The sequence below is a fragment of the Hydractinia symbiolongicarpus genome, chromosome 10 (genome assembly GCF_029227915.1).
Source record: "Hydractinia symbiolongicarpus strain clone_291-10 chromosome 10, HSymV2.1, whole genome shotgun sequence".
NCBI lineage: Eukaryota > Metazoa > Cnidaria > Hydrozoa > Anthoathecata > Hydractiniidae > Hydractinia > Hydractinia symbiolongicarpus.
The window spans coordinates 8,143,029-8,165,206 of NC_079884.1; the positions used below are offsets into that span (position 1 = coordinate 8,143,029).

General features: G+C 32.1%; 3 protein-coding genes across 4 annotated transcripts; 2 read left to right on the forward strand and 1 right to left on the reverse strand.

The window, feature by feature from the left end:
- Nucleotides 1-33: 33 nt before the first annotated feature.
- On the reverse strand, nt 34-5,941 carry LOC130613076 (heparan sulfate glucosamine 3-O-sulfotransferase 6-like). The gene is made up of 2 exons (XM_057434395.1): nt 5,778-5,941; nt 34-3,031 (listed from the first exon to the last, which is right to left on the reverse strand). The coding sequence occupies exons 1-2, from the start codon at nt 5,890-5,892 to the stop codon at nt 1,872-1,874; spliced, it is 1,275 nt and encodes a 424-aa protein (XP_057290378.1). The 5' UTR covers nt 5,893-5,941; the 3' UTR covers nt 34-1,871.
- Nucleotides 5,942-8,561: 2,620 nt separating this feature from the next.
- Nucleotides 8,562-14,246, forward strand: LOC130613078 (elongator complex protein 4-like). Of its 2 annotated transcripts, none has more exons than XM_057434396.1 (10): nt 8,562-8,726; nt 10,161-10,196; nt 10,692-10,813; nt 11,116-11,229; nt 11,539-11,654; nt 11,994-12,099; nt 12,975-13,154; nt 13,424-13,532; nt 13,874-13,980; nt 14,097-14,246. In XM_057434396.1, the coding sequence occupies exons 1-10, from the start codon at nt 8,600-8,602 to the stop codon at nt 14,220-14,222; spliced, it is 1,143 nt and encodes a 380-aa protein (XP_057290379.1). In that variant the 5' UTR covers nt 8,562-8,599; the 3' UTR covers nt 14,223-14,246. The 2 variants fall into 2 exon arrangements, with proteins under 2 accessions (XP_057290379.1, XP_057290380.1); XM_057434397.1 differs by having other exon boundaries at nt 12,006-12,099.
- Nucleotides 14,247-15,931: 1,685 nt separating this feature from the next.
- LOC130613080 (calumenin-like) lies at nt 15,932-21,876 on the forward strand. The gene is made up of 5 exons (XM_057434399.1): nt 15,932-16,302; nt 19,511-19,710; nt 20,333-20,548; nt 21,139-21,341; nt 21,530-21,876. The coding sequence occupies exons 1-5, from the start codon at nt 16,073-16,075 to the stop codon at nt 21,635-21,637; spliced, it is 957 nt and encodes a 318-aa protein (XP_057290382.1). The 5' UTR covers nt 15,932-16,072; the 3' UTR covers nt 21,638-21,876.
- The last annotated feature ends 302 nt before the right edge of the window (nt 21,877-22,178 follow it).

A 22,178-nucleotide genomic window follows, 5' to 3' on the forward strand; every position in this document is an offset into this window, starting at 1 on the left:
TTTTAGAACTAATTTATTTTTAAAGAATTTATGAAATAATAATGCATTGTAACATTTAAAATAAAATTGTAAATTAGCACAGCAACAGGGAAACGGAACAAATTTTTAGCAATAGTAAATTTAATTTGTTACAATTACTTAAATATCCAATTTTATTGTGACACATCTCTGCATGTTGCATCTTATTGCTGTGAGTAGTGTGATGAAAAAAATTTAAAATGTAAAAAAAATTTTAAATTTAATGTTGTCATTCATCTACCCCTTGGTTGCAAAATGGATGGTTGACCCAATGTTAAGGAGTTGCACCAGTTTTGGTAGTATTTGGTCCCTAATCACCCACACAAGAGATGTTATTTGTTATTATCTGTTTCCATGTATTTGTACTCACAGTAATAATCGGAATGCAATGGCCTTAGTTTTAGCAATCATCGTAAAATAGTAAATACGTTTCTGTGCAACCACTACTAAAACTACTAGACGTAAAAACGTTCTGTGCCTGCTGGTGTTGCTTTGTGACCGTATGGCTTAATATCCTACATAATATTTATCACTAATTTTCTGTTCAAACAATGCAAGCCACTATTTTAAAATATTATTTCAGGGGCAAAAGATTATAGAAAAATGTTTTGGCTGTAACTATCATAATATCAACAAACTTATACAAAAAAAAAATCACCAATTTAAATAAAACTTAAAAAAAAACACTTTCTTCCATGAACTAGCCAGAAAACTCAGTGTTTCAGACCAGGTGGCACATATCAAGTATTTAATAAACTATAATTTAATTTACATTATCAGAGTATAAACTTTTTTGACTTTTACCATATATAAACATCACTGGCTCATAAAAACATACAATGGAAATCCTAATTGATTTAAAAAAAGAGTGTTATAGTTGTTTATGATTTCATAATATTCCTATATTATATATACACTATTTTGTAACACATATTTATTTGCCGGATAAACATAAATATATACCATCATCACCATTTGGTGAAATAATATCCATAGCGTCTCTAATATTTACTTCTTATTTCTTCAACTAAAATCCTCAACATTTCCCTCGTTGCTTTATTGAAACATTGGAAACCAGTGAGTTCAGGTTTAATTACAAGCATATTAACAGAACAGACTGTATGGAAGGTAGTGCACACCAATCCTTACCGCTTTTTTAAAAAAAAGAAAATAGTTCTAATTAAGCAAACACAACCTAAATTGCTAATACTCCAGACATTTTGCCAATTTGAGATAACGTTATAGCACTTGACAGCCTTGAAGTACTTTGACTACTGTAATAACAAATCCAAAAAAGATCCATACAAAACATTATAACATAAAAAAATAAAAATATCTATAGTCCACAAATAAAGCAAACATATTATACAAATTTAAATACGATTTTGCATGTATAAACTTTGTGCAGTTGTGTAATAATTATGTTTAATATATAATACAAAGAATTCACCAAAAATACTATAACAACAATAGAGTGTCTGCTATAATGTACTTAGTTGGTTTATTCAATCTTTTGTTGCCCCAGAAAAAAAAAGAAAAAAAGAGAAAAAGGGTAGTTAAGACAAATTCATTGTAAACAGCATTAACATCAAGATATCAAAATTAATGAGCATTAAAATTTATAGTTAGTAATTGAGTACATACCTCAGTTTGTCTCCTAGGCAAAGGGCATTGAAACTCAGGTTTTAAATTAGATTAAAACAAAAAGGAGCATTTAAACAAAGGTTTGTACAACCAATCACAATCATCTGCTGATTAAATATTTGTACTGCTCCCAAAATTTGCCACTTGAAATTATCACTCCTAAATGTTGACATTTTTTTCTATTTTGATTTAATACAAACAAGCACTAGTTAACTTGGCCAACCAAAATCCCTCCCAATGAAATTAAAAAAATCTCTGTTATATGGCCTGTAAAATTCTGTTAACAGTCTTATAACATCGTCACTTATATTTGGATGTTTGCGTCCTTTAGTTGCACTCAAACAGTCAATTTCTTCTTCTTGGGTAGACTCACGTATAACACGAATACAATAAAATCCCTTTGTTTTATTAAAAACAAATGATTGTTCATTAACTAAAACATCCAAATTTAAAAATTGCTGGACAAGTTTTAGCTCTGGGGCTGGATTTTTCGAGAAATCATCCCCATTAACAAAATGCATTTGTTTTAGAGGGAAATATTGTAGCCACCTTCTTAAATGATTCAAGTACAAGCCAACGTTAACTTTGTTACACCTTGGGTCAATTACATCTGGCTGTCTTTTTTTGGTAATCATGGCTCTAAAAGGTCTTCGATCATTGTTTTTTGCTAGACCTTGTGCATAATCTGAAATAGCTCGTCTAACTGGATCACGGAATATGAAAATAAGTTTTATATTTTTTGAAAAGTTATAAATTCTTTCTGGCACCATCGGTTTAACAAAGTAAGCAGGAGTTTTTTCTATAGTGATCTCATTCTCATAAGACATTGGCATCTGATCAAAATACCATGCTAAACCTTTTGCATATGTATGATTTTTATCAAAAAAATGCATTTCTTTCCCAGCAGAACGAATTAATGGATGCCGAGCTAAGAATGATAGAAGCGCCCTGGTTCCACTTTTTTTAGTTCCAGCTATAATAGCACCAGGAAAGCGTTTTATTAAAGGACCTTTTGGCTTAGCAGAGGCATCAACTATGACAGTTGTATGACGTTCAGGAAATATACCCTTCTTTGTGTTTACTTGGTTTAGTCTGTCTATTACATTATCATCATCATTTTTATTTCTTTTATATTCCTGAATGTTATTCATATTTTTAATATCTTGATGAATAAGATTTTCTTTCTCCTTTTCTTCTAAATAATCATTCCTTTGTGTATCTTCGTCATTTTCATAATTTTGACTGCGGTGAAAGTCTTCTAATTCCTCTTCTGTGACTTCAACATTTTCATTCAGTTGACTTTTGTTATCAACTGCTGGCAAATATTTTTCATTCGGTTCAGTTGATTCACTTGATTTAGATTCAGCATCTATAAGAATAGTAAGTAGTATAGTTTTAAAAGTGTGTTTAGGTGGTTACTTTAACCTTAATATATATTAATACAATACTACAGCACTGGAATCAGGACACCTAACATTGGGACCGCGTATCGTACGCGTTGCGCACGATTCGCAATGCTGTTGCGAGAGTAAAATATTTAAGTATCGTGAAAGTCTTGATCCACCGCAACAGTCATGATAAATCTTTAAACATTATAATAATCACTTAATTAATGTCATGAGAGAATAACGGCATTGAATATAAATCATTATTTTTTTGTTGTTTTTTTAAATCAAAAATATTTACGTTGTTGTAAGCTTCTTTCTTATTTAGACAAATCTAACCTGAAATGGCTTGCTTCTGGTAATAGAGCGGTATAGCAGGTATCATTTTTAGGTGTTTTTGGCATGTATTTTGCAACCTAGTGCCCAGGACTACATTATTAATTTCTGTTAAAAATATTGAAAAATGTAAAATTAAATGTATAGATGATAATTTTCTTTTTTTAACTTCGCTAAAATTATTTTTATTTCGCCGACTAAAAACGTTATGGTCGCCTTATTTCTAAAATCCAATTTCCAGTAAAAATATATCACAAGATGCAAAATAATTTTTAAATGTAAAAAAAAGACTCAAGATTATACCCATCTATTGTTTAATATTTTTTATAATATTCACAATCCATTGCGACAATCACGATTAATAGTGACGATCGCGATAGCATCGTTATTATTTTATACATCTCGATTATCGCAAAGTTCTCGGGTAACATCTTTATATCTCGACGGTCATCGTGTTGTGCATATGCGCCCATGATGTTAGGTATCCTGATTCCAGTACTGTAGCATTAAAACAATGAACTTCTTTGAAAGTGGTGCACAAAGATTGCTTACTTTCTTCTGTAACAAGTAAACGGCCATCTATATGTTGCCTGGGAACACTGTACAGTACTGTGAAAAGGTTTGTTAACATCGTGGTTCGTGTTTATTTCATGTTACGCGCACGAACCACGATAAACCACGATGCATATTTTTTTAACAATCGTGTTTAACGATCATGTTTCGTGAGGTTCACAAACAAAAATTAAACATTACACCATGGTGTCCACGATAGATAACTTCTATTGTAAAACAACGAAGACTGTATTAGTTTATCAATTAAATTAAAATTATACACCAACCAAAAACTACGAATATGCTTTTTTGACTTGATAAAACCTGAAACAAACAAATTAACTTTAATGAAAGACTTTTTTGAAAAGAAAAAAAATTAAATTATACTAGCTATAAAAATCGTAGGGCTCGCGAAAATAATCGGGGGACACACGATCCTTCGTGGAGATAATAATATTAGCGTGGTGGCCATAATAGAATGTTTGAATGTTTGTTATACATAAAGACCACGATTTTATTAACATCGTGTTCGTGTAACAAGTGTGGTGCACACGAACCACGATAAAATCGTGGTTCGTGTGCACCACGCTCGTTACACAAACACGATGTTAACAAACCTTTTCACAGTACTGTAGATAAATTACCATTGGTTAGCTACTTGTTTTTCTACAAGAATTTGTATTTTTTTGTGACTTGCAAGCTTTACTTTTTTCTGCCTTATTTTTTTTTGTTGGAGACAAGTGGGGGATGTTTAAACTTGTGAATCCCAAACACGAGAACTGAGCGTTTGAACTAGCGACTCTCGCTCGGTTTTAACTTTCTTGTCTCCGATAGCCGAAATAATGTTGGAAAAATGAAAACGCAATCTAAAAAAGCATTTCTATCGCCACTTTTCGTTCTTAAGCTTTTAAAATGCGATCTAACGAAGCTTTTCTATCGCCGTTTTTCGTTCCTAATTTTTTAAAACGCCATCTAAAAAAGCCTTCTATTGCTGTTCTTAGTCCTTAAATTTTTAAAACGCAATCTAAAAAAGCCTTTCTATTGCCGTTCTTCGTTCTTAAATTTTTAACACTCAATCTAAAAAGCATTTCTATCGCCGCTTTTTGTTCGTGGCCACCATAAAAAACATGTTGTGTTCGAGTCCTGAAGACCTGGCAAAAATGTGTCGGGCGGCAGTCAGGCGTATTTTTTCCTGGGATTTTCAGATCAGACCAAGCAAATTCGTTCCCAGGGCCAAAACTGTATAGCGCCACTCAACATCGTTTGCATACCATTTTTCGCCCCCCTGTAAACTGTAGCCAAAGGAGTGCCCTAAAGGATTTAATTTTATGGAAATTAATTTTCGCGAGTTTTTGACATTTTTGATAAATTAGCTTTGGTGAAAAAAATTTTCTTTTTGAAAAATATATATCTTGCGAAATTATTTCCCGGTTTTTTTTCGACTTACCGACTCAGGTTTTTATTACCAAAAGTGGGTCAGTCGGATGTATCTATCGCCGTTTTTCAGTCTTAAATTTTTAAAACACGATCTAAAAAAAATTGGGTTTGTCTTTGCTTGAGCAGAAAACGATAATTCGGCCCCTAATGCTAGGCTTGAAACTGCTGTAAGCTAAGCTCTTTGTTAAAACTTAGTCTTCTTCATATTTTAAGAAATTGGAAGTGCTCACTTAGCTACTTACTCAAGTTTTTACTCGGACTCCCAGTGGCGCACAGCTAGCTCTAGCTAGCTGGTTAGGAGGCCACCATCAAAAATATGTTAAAATAAAACAGGTTTTAGCTAACAATAACAAGTAGCAAACAAAGATTATCCAGCTCAATTAAATCAAATTAAATGACACTTACTTTTTAATATGCCCTTATTAATAGTTTGACCGCTATTTAAGAAGTAAACCACGCCATAAACAAGTAAAAATACAACGATTAAAAATAAACAAGCAGACCGCTTTAACTCCGCCATATTATTTACTAGTGGATTTAAAAAATGTCTTTTTAACAAAATTTCTATTTACGTACAAAGTGGACTCAAATAGATAATAACAAAATTTAATAAGTCTATTTTGTTTATTGGTCTTACTGAAGTCATAGCGGCAAACATCACAGGAAACTTCAGCTTCAAACTTATGGACGCGCATTTTTCCCCCAACAAATCCCTTTTATTTAGCCTGTCTTAAACTTTATACCATGCTATTTTTACTTACCAACTTTGTTATTACAATGAAATTCACGGCCAACCTAGTCGTTACTTTATTAGTTGTATTTATAACTGCAACATTTTCTTTTCTCTAATCGTAGAATTTTGAAATTTGCTGATTTGGTCATATGAAAAATGTGATGTTTCATATAAAACAATAAAGGCACTTTATAATTAACTCAATGTTGACTTCTCCCACACTTAATAGCCCTTTTAGAGGTTGAAATTGTTGCTTGTTGCCTAGCTCCCCTTGTGAAATGGTGGTGGCTTAGTTCGTATCAGCCAAATTGTGGTCCATAAAACATTTTCAAATATATTATTACTCATGATATGATGTAGTAATTATGAGCATGCATTATTAAATTTATTATTTATATTAACAAATCATTATGAAAAAGTGAAGCCTGATCTAAATAAGATCAGCTAAAAATTCTTTGACATTCGTAATTATAATTCCTCTTATCATCAATTCCGATAACTTTTATCTACAAAACACGCCCCTGAGCCTTCCAAGATTTATCCGAATCTGGTTTCACAGACAGAAATCCGCTAAAAGAGGTTGGGGAGGGGTGCAGAATCTTAGTGGCGATATCCCACTAACAGGGCCCAAAATATTTTTTCAAAGGCCCCTAAATAATATTGATTTCACTGTGTCTTTTGGCTGAAAAAGATCTAAATAAACTCAAATGGATGTTCTTAAAGGGAACCCGAGGTATAAAAATGATGTTGGACTTATATTATAGAGCTTTAAAAAGTTAGCTAACAAGTCTTTTTAAATGTTTTAAAAAACTCTTTTCGTTCTCAAGATATTCACATTTAAAGGATTTAATTATGCTGCATGAATTATGATGTCATATTTCAGTAATAACAAATTTGAACATTTTTTTTATAAGAAATTTTAGGAAGTTGTGCTCAGAAATAAAATGAGAAATTTGCTCATGCACTAACTTTTAAAAAACTTTCATAGGAATTGGCAGAATTGAGATAGGCTGATAATTAGTATGATCTGTTTTATTGCCATTTTTAAAAATAGACAAGACCTTTTTAGTCTTTTAACATTTTGGTACATCCAGTAAATAAAGGTTTGTTGAAAAGACTTGATAAATAAATACTTAAAACTGACGAACCTGCTTTTAGCAGTCGCGAACCAATTCCGTCTAAGCCAAAAAATGAATTAAATGTGTTGGGTATTTATTTTGCCAGCACTAACTACTGGCCACACTAAACTAGTGTATTCATTGTGTCAGTAGGTAACTACTAACAAAATATTTTAGGCATTTACTCTGCCAGTAGTATAAGACAATTTATTTTGGTGACAGGTAACTTTGGCAGAATATTCGGGCATTTATACTGCCAGCAGAATATTTATATTTATTCTGTTGGCAATATAAATGGACCCATTTATTCTGACAGTAGTATAACAAGGGCTATTTATTCTGCTGTAGTATACAATGACAAAATACTTGGCTTTATTCCGCCTGCAGTAATTCTGTTGGCAGTATAGTGTTTTTAAACTATGGGTTTTATAATGAGCAATAACAACCGGAGATAAATTGACATACACACTTATGTCAACCCGGTTATAATTTATACTATAAAAAAATGAATAACAGCATTCTGCCTCAAATTGTTGATGGTGATTTATATTTTTATTTATATACCCTGTCAATTGTTTCCAGGAGGTACTACAAAAGCTGTTTTCGAGTGTTTAAAGCTTCCATTTCTACAGAAATCTGTTTGAAATTTCTACCCAATTAGACAACGACCTTATGGGGGTGATATTGAACCCACAACCATGGGTCCAAGACATTAGTTGGAGGCTAATCTGACTGAGCCATGATTGCTTGTATAACCTTTTTCCTCAGTTGTTTATGAATAAAATTATAGAACTACTGACAGAATATACAGTCCGTAATACTTAAAGCCATGATTTTATAATTCTGACCCATAGTAGGTTATTTAGTAAGACATTGATAAAAAGTATTTTATCAACACTTGAAAGAAATCCTGGGATTTCACTATGAACCACCTTTAGAAGACTTTGGAACAGCATAATCAACTATATGTTGCATAAAGTTTGCAAAGCTGCCACAAAGAAGAAAGTTTCCCATTAAAAAAACAACATGGCATGAGCTTTTACAGTACTGTAGATATCTAGATATCTTGTGACCCTCTATCATGTGTGTCATGATCGATACGCAATAGATTTTTGATTATATCTTTTGTCTCAATAGAACTGGATCATATCGAGTACATCAGGATGTTCTGATACATTTGATTTATTGCAAAGCATTCACTTGATGTCATGAATTACTCTATGACAATTATTTCAAATTAACTACTATGCTCAAAAAAGAGAAATATTTTTTTGTTTTTTACAATAAAAAAATAAAATTAAATATTTTTAAAATATGAAAATAAATGCGATGACTTTAATAATTATGTTATTACTTTTTTTAGAAAAAAAATTGTTATGACAACTAGCTTTAAGAAGAAAACAACTCGTGGCAGACCAAACTTACCAACTGGTACTAAACCATCCTTGAACAATAATCAGCTGCTAATTAGCACAGGAATACCGTCTCTCGATTCCTTATTAAGTATATATATTTATTTATTATATACATTAGGTTGAAATAACTTTTTTCCAGTTTCATAGAGATCTTTCCTTCCTTTTCTTTCCTTTCTTTTAGATGGTCCCTTATCTTTATTGAGATAAGGGACCATCTAAAATGTTGTACATAATCCATATAATTTGTATCAATACATTTGTATCAATTTATAAAATTTTTCGTATTATCCTGTTATACAAAGTTTATTAATTATATTAATTGCGCTATTGTCAAAAATAATAACAAAGTCTGTTTTACTGTATCACTACATCAAGGTTAAACAGCAATTTTAAACAATGCCATATTTTGTTCTAAAAAGAAATGTTTTTTATGAAGTAATGTTACTTTTATTTTTTACTGATCCCTAATAAAAAGTTGATATTTGACACTATAATCAAAATCATGGCAAACTAACCCTTGTGACGAGATGTTTTACACCTTAAAAAATGTGGATGCAAATTTTTAATAAAGTAAATACATATTGGCAAAACATGTGTTCCTTTTTTTTGCATGGAATGTCATATGTTTTAAACATTTTGGTCCCATAAGTAGTTACAAAATTTAATTAAAAACTCTGCTTTACTAAGCAAATTTTTTTGACTGCCAAAGGAATTGACAATGAAATTAAATTAAATATTTTTTTTACCAAAATCACGCTTGTTTGCTCGTCCCAGGCCTCTTAATTTTTTGCTGACGACCCACTAACTCTGGATATGCAACTTGATTTGCAATTTTATTTTCTGGGTAAGCTTGTATATGCCCTATATGTTTACTCACAAAATTTGGTTGCTAACAGCATGCAGATCCTAAGTTATCATAATTTATGCAGCATAATTAAATCTGATATTCTTTAAATGTGGATATCTTGAGAAGGAAAAGAACTTTTTAAAAAATTTAAAATGCTTGTTAACTAACTTTTTAAGCTCTATAATATAAGTCCAACATCATTTTATACCTCAGGTTCCCTTTAATACTTCAATGTGGTCTAAAGGCAACTTTGAACATACTGTGTGTTCGGTTACTTTCATCTGAGAGATGTTACAGAACAAAATAATTAAATGAAAAATAGCAAAAACTATAGATTATAGTTTTATAAATCTACAATACAGTAAAATTGATTGAGTTATCCTCTAAATTAATTTTTGTTTACTTTTAATTAAACCACCAATTATTAACTTTAAAATCGGGTTAAGTTTAGCAGTAATTTCCTGGAATAAAAAAAGTCAACTTTTGAATTTTTAATGTTGGTGTGATATTGTCTTTCATAGTGCTATATCCCTTTCTACCCATTTAGACAGCCCAGGAGCACAGGTGTCAATTTTAGAAATTTAAATAAAATAGGGATGCTTTTTCAAAAGAAATTCTTAAAATTAAGGGGTTGGGGTGCTACATTTACAAGGCATTTCTATATTTGTTACTTAGGTGGAGGCTTGGCAGTTGGAACACTGATGTTAATTGGTAAGCTTGCATTGCATTGCATTCACTATTAAAGTTTTATTCATATCTATTGCTATAATGAGCAATTACCGAAAAATAATTAATGGGAAGAATAATTTAAAAATTTTAAAAAGATTTTGCTCTAGTTAAAATGCATGTCTAAAACCTTGGAGAATGTTTAGCACAGGTCACTTTTAATTAACAACAATAAAACAGACAAAAATTAGGTTAAATGATTGAGGAATTAATTATTTGCTTCGTCTTGATCCATTCCAATTTTTATCTTTTTTTAAATGAAAAACCAAAACATATAACACTAAAGATCAGGATGTGTGCACTGATTACATCTGTCTTGTAGCGTTTTTCTTGTGAGCTATTTGTGATAACAAGTTGTTGGCTATGTGAAATACATTATATAATCTTTTTCTCCTTGTTTGTTGTTACACAGCCTCGTTTTTATACCATGTTGTTGCACAGACTCGTTTTAATACCTTGTTGTTTTCTTTACCCTGACAGAAGAGGATGTATATTATTCGTATGCAAACATCATGCAGAAAATGTTTCTTGCAGAAGGTGTAACATGTGATCACTATTTGTTCTTGGCATCAGCTAATCAAAATCCAAACGATATTATTAAAGTGAGTGGAAAATTTTTTTAGATTGCTATGTTATACTATGATAGCAAAAATTACAAAATTAACTGTGGGGAAATATGCCTAGAGTCAACCGGAATTTAAAGCCCTTATTGATTAAACAATAGAGTATAAGATTTTTCATTTGATTTCGCATTATGAATGGTAAAATTAGCAGTGAGAACCATAGAATCTATTCATTCAGAAGTCAAAGATTGCCTGACAGATTAATTATGTCATTTTAAGGACAATTACTGCTATATCATCAGTGAAGTATGTTTCATTGAATTATTTTATATTCCACATAGGAGATACCCACCAATGTCAACGAAACAGAATCACCCACCAAAGAATCGTCTAAGAAAGCCACAGAAGAAGGATTGCAAATTGCATGGCGATATCAAAATAAACCAAAGGTCACGGTTAGTTGATATATTTTGCATATATACGGCAGAATAATTGAAACAAATAAATGCATAATTTTGGAAGTTGATTATAATCGCTTTAAGGCCTTTCAGCCAGTAGAAATTTTTGCTAACAATAAAGCCTTTTGTTTTGAACTGATTTACCATATACGAGCTTGAGATATTTGATAGAAATGTCTAGTAGAAATTATATTGTCGGAAACAGGAGCAATATGGGGCAATGTGACATTCAAGCCATACGAAAGCTCCATATAGAGGCACTAGTTCATATAATTTAGCGATCAGTCTGTAGTTTCTATTTTTTAGTCAACAGCTAGCACCTCTCAATTTGGACACTATTTTGATTTGTCACAAACACTGTCTGAAGAAAAACGTTCCAAAGTACAGTTTGCATCTTTCACTCCAGAGTTTGAAGACAAAATGTGAGTAGGTAATAATTATTTTAACTGTCTATCTGATACTTTTCTTGTAAAGTTTAATCCGTAGGACTGGAAGAGAATGTCATGAGGCATAGCAAAAGTCAGGCAACGCTATGCAATTATAATTTGTTTTGTGGCATTTAATCATTCAAATGTTTTTGTGAGCCAATTCATAATAAATTATGAAGATATTTGAATAATTTCAGTATCAGGAATTTCTTTTGAAGGGCGCTAATAAAATAAGAATTTCGATGGCTCTGATAATGATTTCTTGTCAAAAAAGGCCATTTGTTTAAAGTAAAAAGCCAGAGAAACTAAATATTTACTACATACAATATACAGTTCTCTTTATAGAACAAAAAAATCGATGAACACATTTTACAAAAAATTACTGCGTTCCATAAAGAATACCATAGACAGAAAGGGATTATCGACAGAAAATTCAACAGTAAGTTCATACATAACAAAAAATCGCTTGTATTCTATTCTAAGCGAAAAGTCAATATCAATTGTTGGAAGTAAGAAAATAAACATTGTATATTCAAAAAATTAGAACTAAATATTGAGGAAACCCTGAAATGAGATAAAAAACACGTGAAATTCTGCAGTCGAATGTAAACCTACCCCCCTGACATCACGTATTGCGCAAATTAGTAGCTCAGGATGTCATTGCAATCTCTGTCATGAGTTCATGTCCGTGTATATTTGCACTGTTATATCTTATATAAATAAATTAAAATCTAGTTTGAAGTGGGGACTATGAGCACTATGATTCCAGGTGAGATAGATTAAACATAAAGGCACATGATGGTTATCTATTTACTGTATATACAGTAAACTCTCTATAATTAGAACTGGTGGGACAAAGAATTTGTTCAAATTAAGAGGGGTTCGAATCGAGGAAAAAGTTGATACAGTTTTTAACAAATTTATTATTTTTATTTCTGACAAGCACTTTTCCTTTCAGACTTATTTTTTAGGACTCTAGTCAAAAAGGGATGATTTTAAACAAACAAAAAATACATTCTGCTGTAGTTAAACTCTAAAAACCTATTCCTTTGAAAAAAACTTTACACTTTGTTTTCGATGAAATTCAACATTCTAATCTGAGTTCAAAAACATTATGTCCGGTATACACGATTAACTTTTTAACGATGTTCGAATAATGAAGGGGAAAAACGCCAAGGGAATAATAAGAAGGGTTTCTTATGAATTTTTTACGGTGCTAAAGAAATTGTTCAAATTAAGGAGATGTTCGAATAATAGGTCGAAATATAGAGAGCCTGCTGTATTCGATTCTTTAGTTAGGAAAATGCATTATAGGTCATACCTCCAATACTACGAATCAGTATTTCGTCATTGGGCTCGCCTTTTTGGAAGGAATCGATGTTAAGCTCCGACGAGTACGACTCTTCATTGGCCTGGTTTCTGCTTTCACTTAAATCGTTGTTGAGAAGGTCATATGCCAGTTGCTTGGTTACCGTACCAGCACACCTAATCCAGGTAAGGTTGAGATCGACATTTTTTAATGTATGGCTGCATAAGTGAGTTTATTGAATCAAATAGTGTTAAATGATTTCGTTTTTACACATCTAATACTGGTTTTTGATTATACCAATAGGGATTATCTAACAAATGACTTTTTAAATGAATGCTATGAGAAAAGTTCGCTGAAGAGAAAAATTACACAGTAATTAGTAATATATAGGATTTTAGATTGTCAAAAATTGCAAGTCAGATTGAATGTACCTAAGTTCTCTTTTTCTTTGCAGGATGAAAGTTACATAAACCGTTTGGAACATTGTTGTGATACTGTTATACGGTTGGAATCATTCGCTGGATCAGAAAAAGAACAAAATCCACTTTACAAGGAATACCATGGTGAGAAGGCTTCTTTTAATTTTAATGGTTGACTTTGTGTGTATTAAGATACATAAGCACTGACTAAAGCTTTCTATCCTTCTGATGTAATTGTTTTTATTCCATTCTCGGTGTGAGTTTGATACACAAGAGTAAGCGTGCTAAATTTGGAGAAAGAAAGTTTAAAAAAAATACATTATTTAAATAGAGAAATTCTGCAAATATGAAATATACTGGCTCATAGTTAACAATAGCAATATGTTTATTAAATCGCAGTTATGCAAAGAATTTATCCCAATTTTTAATGAAGTGTTTGTTCCCTGTTTTCTTGTATCATCACGTTTTTTTATTATTATGTCCAGGATTGTTTCATTTGAAGAAGCACGCCAAACTTAACTGCATATGTGGACAGAACATCGATACATCTGATTTAGCGTTCAAGCTTAGAAGAAAAAAGTTTGTTATTGAGGTGAATATAGTATACTAAAAATAAATTTAATTTTCTTTCCAAAATATCGATGAGGTGATAAAAATTAAACGATGTTATATTTTCAAAAAAAAATATTTCTAATTTGTTTTGTTTAGAAACTACATCTTCCTCCAGACATCTCTGAAACTGCAAGTCGTTCACAAGGAAACACGAGCAGCGTCAAGCCGACCACGCCTTTGTGTAACATGACGACACCTGTAAATAATGTGTTAGATTTTTGATGCAAACATATATTTTAAAAACAAGTACACTGCTTATTGATCGTGTCTTGTTATAAAAAAACCTGACAGTACGGTGCTCTGTTGTAAGCGACATCTTTCCGAAAAGCGACAGTTTATTTTTTAAATTGGGTTCAGTGCTGATTTCAATTTGTGGTATTGCTCAAAGCAAAAGTTTTCATTTTTTTCAAATTGCTAGGCTTTCTTGTGTAAAGAAAAAAATAGTAAGAGATTTTTAAGAAACAATTGATAGCTAACACAAACGTTCTTCGCATTTTCTACCTTAAAGGAGTCACAATACGCATCCTCTACGTCCACAAATTTGCAGACTCCATTAAGACAAATAATGTTTGTTCTAAAAAAGGATCAAGACTCAACACTACTGTTGCTTTGCCTTTTGCTAATCTGTCATGTCAAAACAGAAAACCTTTTAAAAATTCTCACCTCAAACTGGTAAAAAATTATTCCAAATTGCCCGTACACATTTAGGAGAAATAACAATTGGTAACAAGTTGTGCTTAAAATGTTCGCCACATATTTAAGGTCAGGGATTTGGACTTTCTGTTCGGTACAATACTGACTTGTGTGACGTAAGTCTGCGGGGATGTAAACAAATGCATTCTCAATGAAGGAAGCAAGGGAATGCTAAGCTGTGCCTCCTGTTATTGTCAAAGAGTAATTATATTTATCATGTTTTGAAATAAATAATGTTTCACTGTTATAAATCATAGTTTTAGAGTTTTGAGTTATCACTTGGAAAAAGTGAGTATTACGCGTATTCAACTTTTTTATAAAATTTTCTTTGATTTTTTTTGTATCAAAACATCCTGAAAAAAAACAAACAGGTGCTTCATTTAATTTTCTAGACTTAAAAACAAAACTGCAATTGATTATGCGCAATGGAGTGTACTGGAAGTGATTAAAAAATCAAAAAATTTTATCCCATATTGTTTTCGGGATATGTAAGAATGTTTTTATTACAAAAAGACATATATTTTATATATGTGCTTACGTATCGTTAGTTCTCCAAAAGAAAAGAATGTGGAATTAATGTTTGGCAAACTACTTTTAATTTAGACTTTTTTGAACAAGAAAGACATTCGCAATCTTTAAATTCGCATTCGAGTAAATTCAGTTTAAAATTCACTAGAATCCACAACACTATATTCAAGATCAGATGAAATTGGGCATTGAATTCCTCCCAAGCGTATTGAAAGCAGTCAACTCGTTTAAAGGACTTCTTCTCCTTCATTTTCAATTGTCCGTATCGTCAGATTAGCAGCCCTTGAAATGGAGGTGGATGACAAGCATGCTTCAGATCAAGAAGTAACATAGCTTAGTTAACTAAACTTTCTTCTTCGAGGTTAATAAAATGAGTTTTAAATAAAAAAATTTGTCCCACCTTCACTACTCCGATTTCACGGTGGTGAGAAAAATTATGCTGGGTCTCCTGGCTAGAAGTAACAAGGAAGTTTAACTCTCCTCCAAACTTACTTTTATTATTTTTAATAACCATACTTGCAGCTTATTATTAACATGAAATAATAAAACTTCTATTCACACACTTTTATTGATTTTGATGGTGTGTCAAAAAGACAAAAAAACAACAGGGTTTCGAAACTAAAATTTAGGTCGATACTGATATCTTTACGATGGAGCGTGTTTTTTGCGTAATTGCACCAATCAAGAACCAACACATTTTTGGATCAAAACAAACTTTTCAAAATGGTAGACGTGTAAACGCGTGAGAACGAAACTGCATGTGTGCTCTTTCGATGGGCAAAGCTTGCGGCAACCAGTAACTGATTATCGTAAATTTTGTAGCTCGCTCGTCTTTTTCCTTGAAGCTCATCATGCAGAAAATCGTGTTTCTGATTTTTTTAACTGTATGTATTTTAATATGTGAAGCTACCCCTAAAGATAGAGTCAAAGACGAAGATCTTTCCAATGAAGTTCACTGGAAAAAAGTTGACGAAGAACATAACGAACACAATCCAGAATATGATCACGAAGCATTCCTTGGGAAGAAAGCAGCAAGGGAGTTCGAAGAATTAACACCAGAAGAAAGTAAAAACCGGCTTGGGTGAGTTTAGTTTCTCCATATTCTTGGATCCTAGTTACCATGATTGAAATTAATAAAAAAACATATTTGAATTCAGCATCAAAATTTATATAGGCCTTTTTGAATATTTACATTTTCCGCAGTAAGTCCTTTTGACTCTTCCTGAAGAAAGGTCTTTTTTTGTTATTGTTAAAGCTTTAAACTATATTAACTGTAGGAAAGACATAGCACTATATTTGAGTGTTGTACAATAAATCATGTTCTAATAATCATATGGTATTCAAATTTCTTATATAATAATATGATAATCTTATATAATTTTAGGTGATAAATCCAAATATGCCAATCATTTTCCCAATGTTTGTTTGTTTCCTCCTTTAAAATATGAGGATTATCTTATTAACTTGGCATGTTTATGTTTGTTTGCCCTGATTACCCAAAATGCCTTGCGCAACTGTGAAAAGGTCTATAAACGCTGCCCTGATTATGTATGACACTGTGGCGCCATAGATTAGTGGTTATAGCTCTCATACTCTGTGTGGGAGACTGGGGTTTTATTCCTCTTAACAGCGATTCAACATGGACGAGTGAATGTTACCATAGCCCCGGGTTAACCCAAGCCATGTGAGGAAAATTGGGGAAATGGCACACTGTGTGGGCCGTTGGATGTTGCCGGGAGTTGTCTAGTAGAGCGCAGGCTCTAATTCGGTCTGCGTAGCTCAAAATGAGCATTAAATACTCTAGGACTCTCCATCTAAGCCATGGCCCCTCCTGGAAATAATAGACAGGGTATATCCCTCAATATTTGTGAGGCTAGCCATGTAAAATATGCACATCTATTATCTATGGCAGCTTGCCTGGTTAAGAAAAGGACAAAAAAGTACATAATCAGGGTAACATAATCAGGACAGGCTGGCCACTAATTGTGTACGACAGTTAAAAAATATTATTTTGCACTTATAAAAGGAACATAATCAAGACAGGCCGGTTTATGTACCACAGTCTAATATCATTTCTTTCTTAAAAAACACAAATAATCGGGGCAGGCCGACTTATATACGACAGTCTAATGTTACTAAGACTTATAGAACAAACATAATCAGGGCAGGCTGGCTTATCTTTTTAAATTTTTTTCTCACTTTTTCTCACGAACAAATATAATCGGGGTCGACCCCTTTTATACCATTTGTCATCAGATTTGAAAAGCAAATAGCCCTGGTGGTAAAGTTGTTGTTGTTTTCAAATGAAACGAAATTTCATGGCAACTAATAAATTTTGGGAAACGCAAGTTTAATAACTTTTCACCAAACTTAATTCCCGCAAAAAGAATAATTTAGGTTCTGTAAAATTTAGTTACTTCAAAGTATATTATGTTGAAATGTATTTACAAGATTAGTTTATAATAAGAGTTATGTCGAGACTTTTTTTCTTTTGACATGCCTAGTAATTTTCAATGGTGTTCTATATTGCAGATAAAAATTACGTCAAGACTTTTTCTTTCGCCATGTGTAGTTTTTAAGGGTGTTTTATCTTACAAAGAATGTTTGATTCACAGGAGTTCACAGAAGCTGTTATGTAAGCTCTGTGGATACATAATCCGACTGTCCTGTTTATAAACAGGCCGTTTTCGCAATCCGGGCAGAACAAGGACACCAACCTGGATCCGAGAATTATTTTGTATATATAATATAAACGGTCATAAAGACTGAAGCTAAGGCATACATCACAAATATTTGTTGTTAGAGTCAACCGATTGACCTTATTTTCAGATCACAATTAATTACATTCAGATTCGGAAGAACTAGAGTGACAAAAAATATTCTACGCTTGCTATCTCCACAAAAAGTCATTACCCGATATTTTTTACCAAGCTTCGTTTCAAAATTCTGGCCAGGAGTGCCAAGGGTAATCCTTTTATTTATAGATAGCTAAGATTTGTATTATGACCCTCTGTGATCTCGTTTTCTATCATTTCATTCCCATGGTTTAAGCATTCTTTTCCCTTACCCTAAGTAGGATTTTATTTTTATTTTAAAAATGGATGTAATACAAAAGCGATTATTCATGCGATTTAGCCACACGTCAATCGTCACAACAGCTAAAGCGAAAGTATTGTTGTGATAATATCACAGAAGATTGATAATAGAGATCATTATGTTATAAAAAATTAAAATGAAATAGACTTTAGCCAATTATATAGTTCATACACAGGTTTAAGAATGCTGAAAATTATGTATTTTTACCCCGGACATTCTGCCAAAGTAAAATCAGAATTACGGTGGATTTCCAAGATGCCCTGGCGAATCTTAGACTCTGCGATATTTAGCTGAGGTCTGTCCACCTTTGCAGTCAACGAGCCAAATCAAACAAACAACGTATATTTCTTAGACTGCCAAAAAAAGAAAGACAAATTGATAGACTGAGGGACAGGAATCATTTTGATCAACTTGACTAGTTGATTGACTTTTATGTAATCATAAGTCAAAAAACCCTGTCAGCCTATAGAAAGTCATAAAGATGCAAAGTAGATCATTATTGAAGAAATTACCAAAATAGAAGATCTGGTTTTGTTTAATTTATCACGAAAATCAGAATGTTTAAAGTAACATTTTGTTTTTTTGTTCAAATTGTAAAGGGGATTAAAATTCTAAAAACACACAAAAACTCATGTCTTGTTGTTCTCGAGAATCATCTAAAAATTTAGTTTTCGTTATGTTCAATCCAGACTGGTAATTAGCTGACTAGGTGTTGTCATGTTGGTAGTTGTGGGGAACGCTGTCTGTGTGTGTCTGGCAGTATCATCATGGATATCTAAAATTCTAGCAGACAACCTTTTACTAAAAGAAAACATGTGAACTCATCTGGATATGTGAACTCACCAAGATTGACATAACACCCACAAACCAAGATTGTGGGTGTTATGTTAAAACTAAGTGTTACTAAAAAACTAAGTTTTATGTTCATGTTCATGATCATCCTCAATTTTTTGCACTACGCATCTTTTTAGCTGTAAAACACAAACTAAAGCAAGTGACATCTTTAGCTTAATATATGTTTTAATCCCTATACACCTGTTTTTAAATGCAGAATGGTAAGCCATTGAAACTATTTTGTCCTTCATGCAGACATAGCTTATAAAACTTTAGATTCTAAAAGGATGGTTAATATATATCCATTATTGCACCCATTTTAATTAAATTCACAGCAGTTTATTTTCTATTCAATTTAGACAACTATTTCACAAAGTGGACAAAAATGGAGATGGTGCTGTTACTGAAGAAGAATTAAAAGAATGGATTCAATTCACACAGAATAAATATATTTGGGAGGATGCAGAGAAGCAAATGAAACAAAATGATTTGGATAAAGATGGACAAATTACATGGGACGAATATAAAAAATCAACATATGGTTTTATGGATGACAGTGGTATATTTCTCACAATACTATTATTATTGTATGAAACTACATGATAAGTTTTTTAATTGGTATAATTGGCAGTTAAATTGTTTATTTAACTTTTTTAATTCATTGGGCATTTGATTTTTTAAGTAAATAAGTTAAATATAGTTCAATATAGTTAACAATATTATTTTTTGCACATAAACCATTATGTGCAAAAAATAATATTGTTAACTATGAAAAAACTTTTTTTTAAAATCCTAACGAACTGATTTATGGCAATGTGTACTGCTGAAATTTTCTTCTGAAGTATATGTGTATGAATACAACAACTAGTGGTCCTTCCAAAAGCTTTGTCAATATTTCAAAAACTATTTGATGGCCCGTGGATATATCCATGGGCTCACTTGTCCTTTATTTACCACCATTCGTGTGTCTCGCTACAGCATTTTGCGTGACAGACGTATACGGGTATTATAATATGTATACTATCGAACATATTTTAAAATTAGCCTTTCCTGACATGATATCTTTATATTTTTTATGATGCAAAGCAACTTGGGTCATCAAAAAGGTTCTTAAATATGGTGAAAAAAAAACAATTTGACTGGTGGTTTTATAATTGCATGAGTGTTTTCCAACCTTATAGATAATAATGCTGAGCAATATAAGGATATGTTGGGTCGGGATGAAAGACGATTCAAACGAGCTGACAAGAACGAGGATGGTAAATTAAATAATGAAGAGTTTGCTTCGTTTTTGCACCCTGAGAATCATGATCATATGAAAGGCTTGGTTATTGATGAAACACTTGAGGATATCGATAAAGATAAAGATGGCTCCATCAGCTTAGATGAATACATTGGTATGTTTTTTTTTTTTCAATATATATATTTTACATTTAATTTTCACACCAACTCACAACTCAAAACATTATAAGTCTTAAATCCCATTCTTATAACTTCTAGATTACTCCAGAAATAAATTTTCTGAATTTCATCAGAAGTCTAAAGATGTTGTATAGTGCTGAAGGTTGTTAATGCATTTTAGTTGAGCTATTAATTAGTTGATTAGTTCCTAACCAACTTTATCCAGCCTTTAAATTGCAAGGTATTTATTAGTTCAAATGTCCTCGGAACTCCTCGAATTATTAAGCCTGGCTATAAAAAGGAACTCCTAGAATTATTAATCCTGGCTATAAAAAGGAACTCCTAGAATTATTAAAGCTGGCTATAAAAAGGAACTCCTCGAATTATTAAGCCTGGCTATGAAAAGGAACTCCTCGAATTATTAAGCCTGGCTATGAAAAGGAACTCCTAGAATTATTAAGGCTGGCTATGAAAAACAATAAAACTCACCAATCATGTAAACGGTTTCAGGTCCGTTTAAGTATTATGTAGACTTGTTGGACTTTAAAAGTCTTGCGAAACTTTTAATAAAACTCTCTTTATCAAGGTGATTTGTGGCCCGAAGAAGATCGTGATGGTGAAGAACCTGAATGGGTAAAGACTGAGAAGGAACAATTTGCTAACTTCCGTGATAAAAATAAAGATGGTAAAATGGATAAGCAAGAAGTGGCAGATTGGATTCTTCCACCAGATTATGATCATGTTTCTTCTGAAGCAAAACATTTAATTATGGAGTCTGACACAGATAAGGTAAAAAAAATTTTGTTTGTCTGTCTGTTTCTGTCTGTCTTTTTCTATAAGAAACCTGCGCCTTTGGTTGAGTCTTGGATTTTTCCTTAAAATTTTGATAATTTTAGCCTCAAATGTTTCCTAGGTTTCCTTATGTAATCTTAAAAAAGGCATGCATATTTCTGTAACTTTTTAACTTTTGCATTTAGGATGGTAAAGTATCTAAAGAAGAAATGGTAGACAAGTACGACCTCTATGTTGGAAGCCAAGCCACTGATTTTGGGGAGGCCTTAAAATATAAGCACGAAGATTTATAAAACTCTCAATTAGAAGAAATATAAACATACCTTAAGGAATAAGTTTACTCTAAAATTTTTTCCTCAGGTATATAGTCGTATATTTTAAATTATTTTAGGTTTTATTCCTACCTTCTTCGATTTTGTATTCCCTGGTTTAGTTGTGTTATTCTCTTTGTGTTTGTTGTAGCCGTTATTTTGCAAAATTTTATAAAGTGTCACCTGTTAGCTTTTTTTTTAAAAAAAAATTTCCAATTAAAGTCAAGTGTTTTCTGTGTGTCGGCTGCAGCGTTTGCAGGACAACATTCTCTAATTGTTAGAGATACGCAGATCTCTGATTTTTACAGACCGTAACAATAGTGCATCGGTGAAAAAGGTGGAAAACAAAAGTTGTATCACAGGTCATTTAGTTGAATGACCTGTGATACACACCTGAACATTTCAAACAGATGTCTTGTTATTGCTTTTGAAACTCTTCTGTTTACTGCTGCTTACTTCGAATAAACTTTTACACAATGACAATCGGCCTTACCTGAACGACTACCTCTAAGACAGGGAGATT

Coding starts and splice junctions, on each gene's coding strand:
- LOC130613076 (XM_057434395.1), bottom strand. CDS start 5,892: ATGGCGGAGTTAAAGCGGTCTGCTTGTTTATTTTTAATCGTTGTATTT. Junction 3,032..5,777: donor TAATAAGGGCATATTAAAAA/GTAAGTGTCATT, acceptor CTATTCTTATAG/ATGCTGAATCTAAATCAAGT.
- LOC130613078 (XM_057434396.1), top strand. CDS start 8,600: ATGACAACTAGCTTTAAGAAGAAAACAACTCGTGGCAGACCAAACTTA. Junction 12,100..12,974: donor TATCGACAGAAAATTCAACA/GTAAGTTCATAC, acceptor AATGCATTATAG/GTCATACCTCCAATACTACG. Junction 13,155..13,423: donor TACCAGCACACCTAATCCAG/GTAAGGTTGAGA, acceptor TTTTCTTTGCAG/GATGAAAGTTACATAAACCG.
- LOC130613080 (XM_057434399.1), top strand. CDS start 16,073: ATGCAGAAAATCGTGTTTCTGATTTTTTTAACTGTATGTATTTTAATA. Junction 19,711..20,332: donor TGGTTTTATGGATGACAGTG/GTATATTTCTCA, acceptor CCAACCTTATAG/ATAATAATGCTGAGCAATAT. Junction 21,342..21,529: donor TGGAGTCTGACACAGATAAG/GTAAAAAAAATT, acceptor TTTTGCATTTAG/GATGGTAAAGTATCTAAAGA.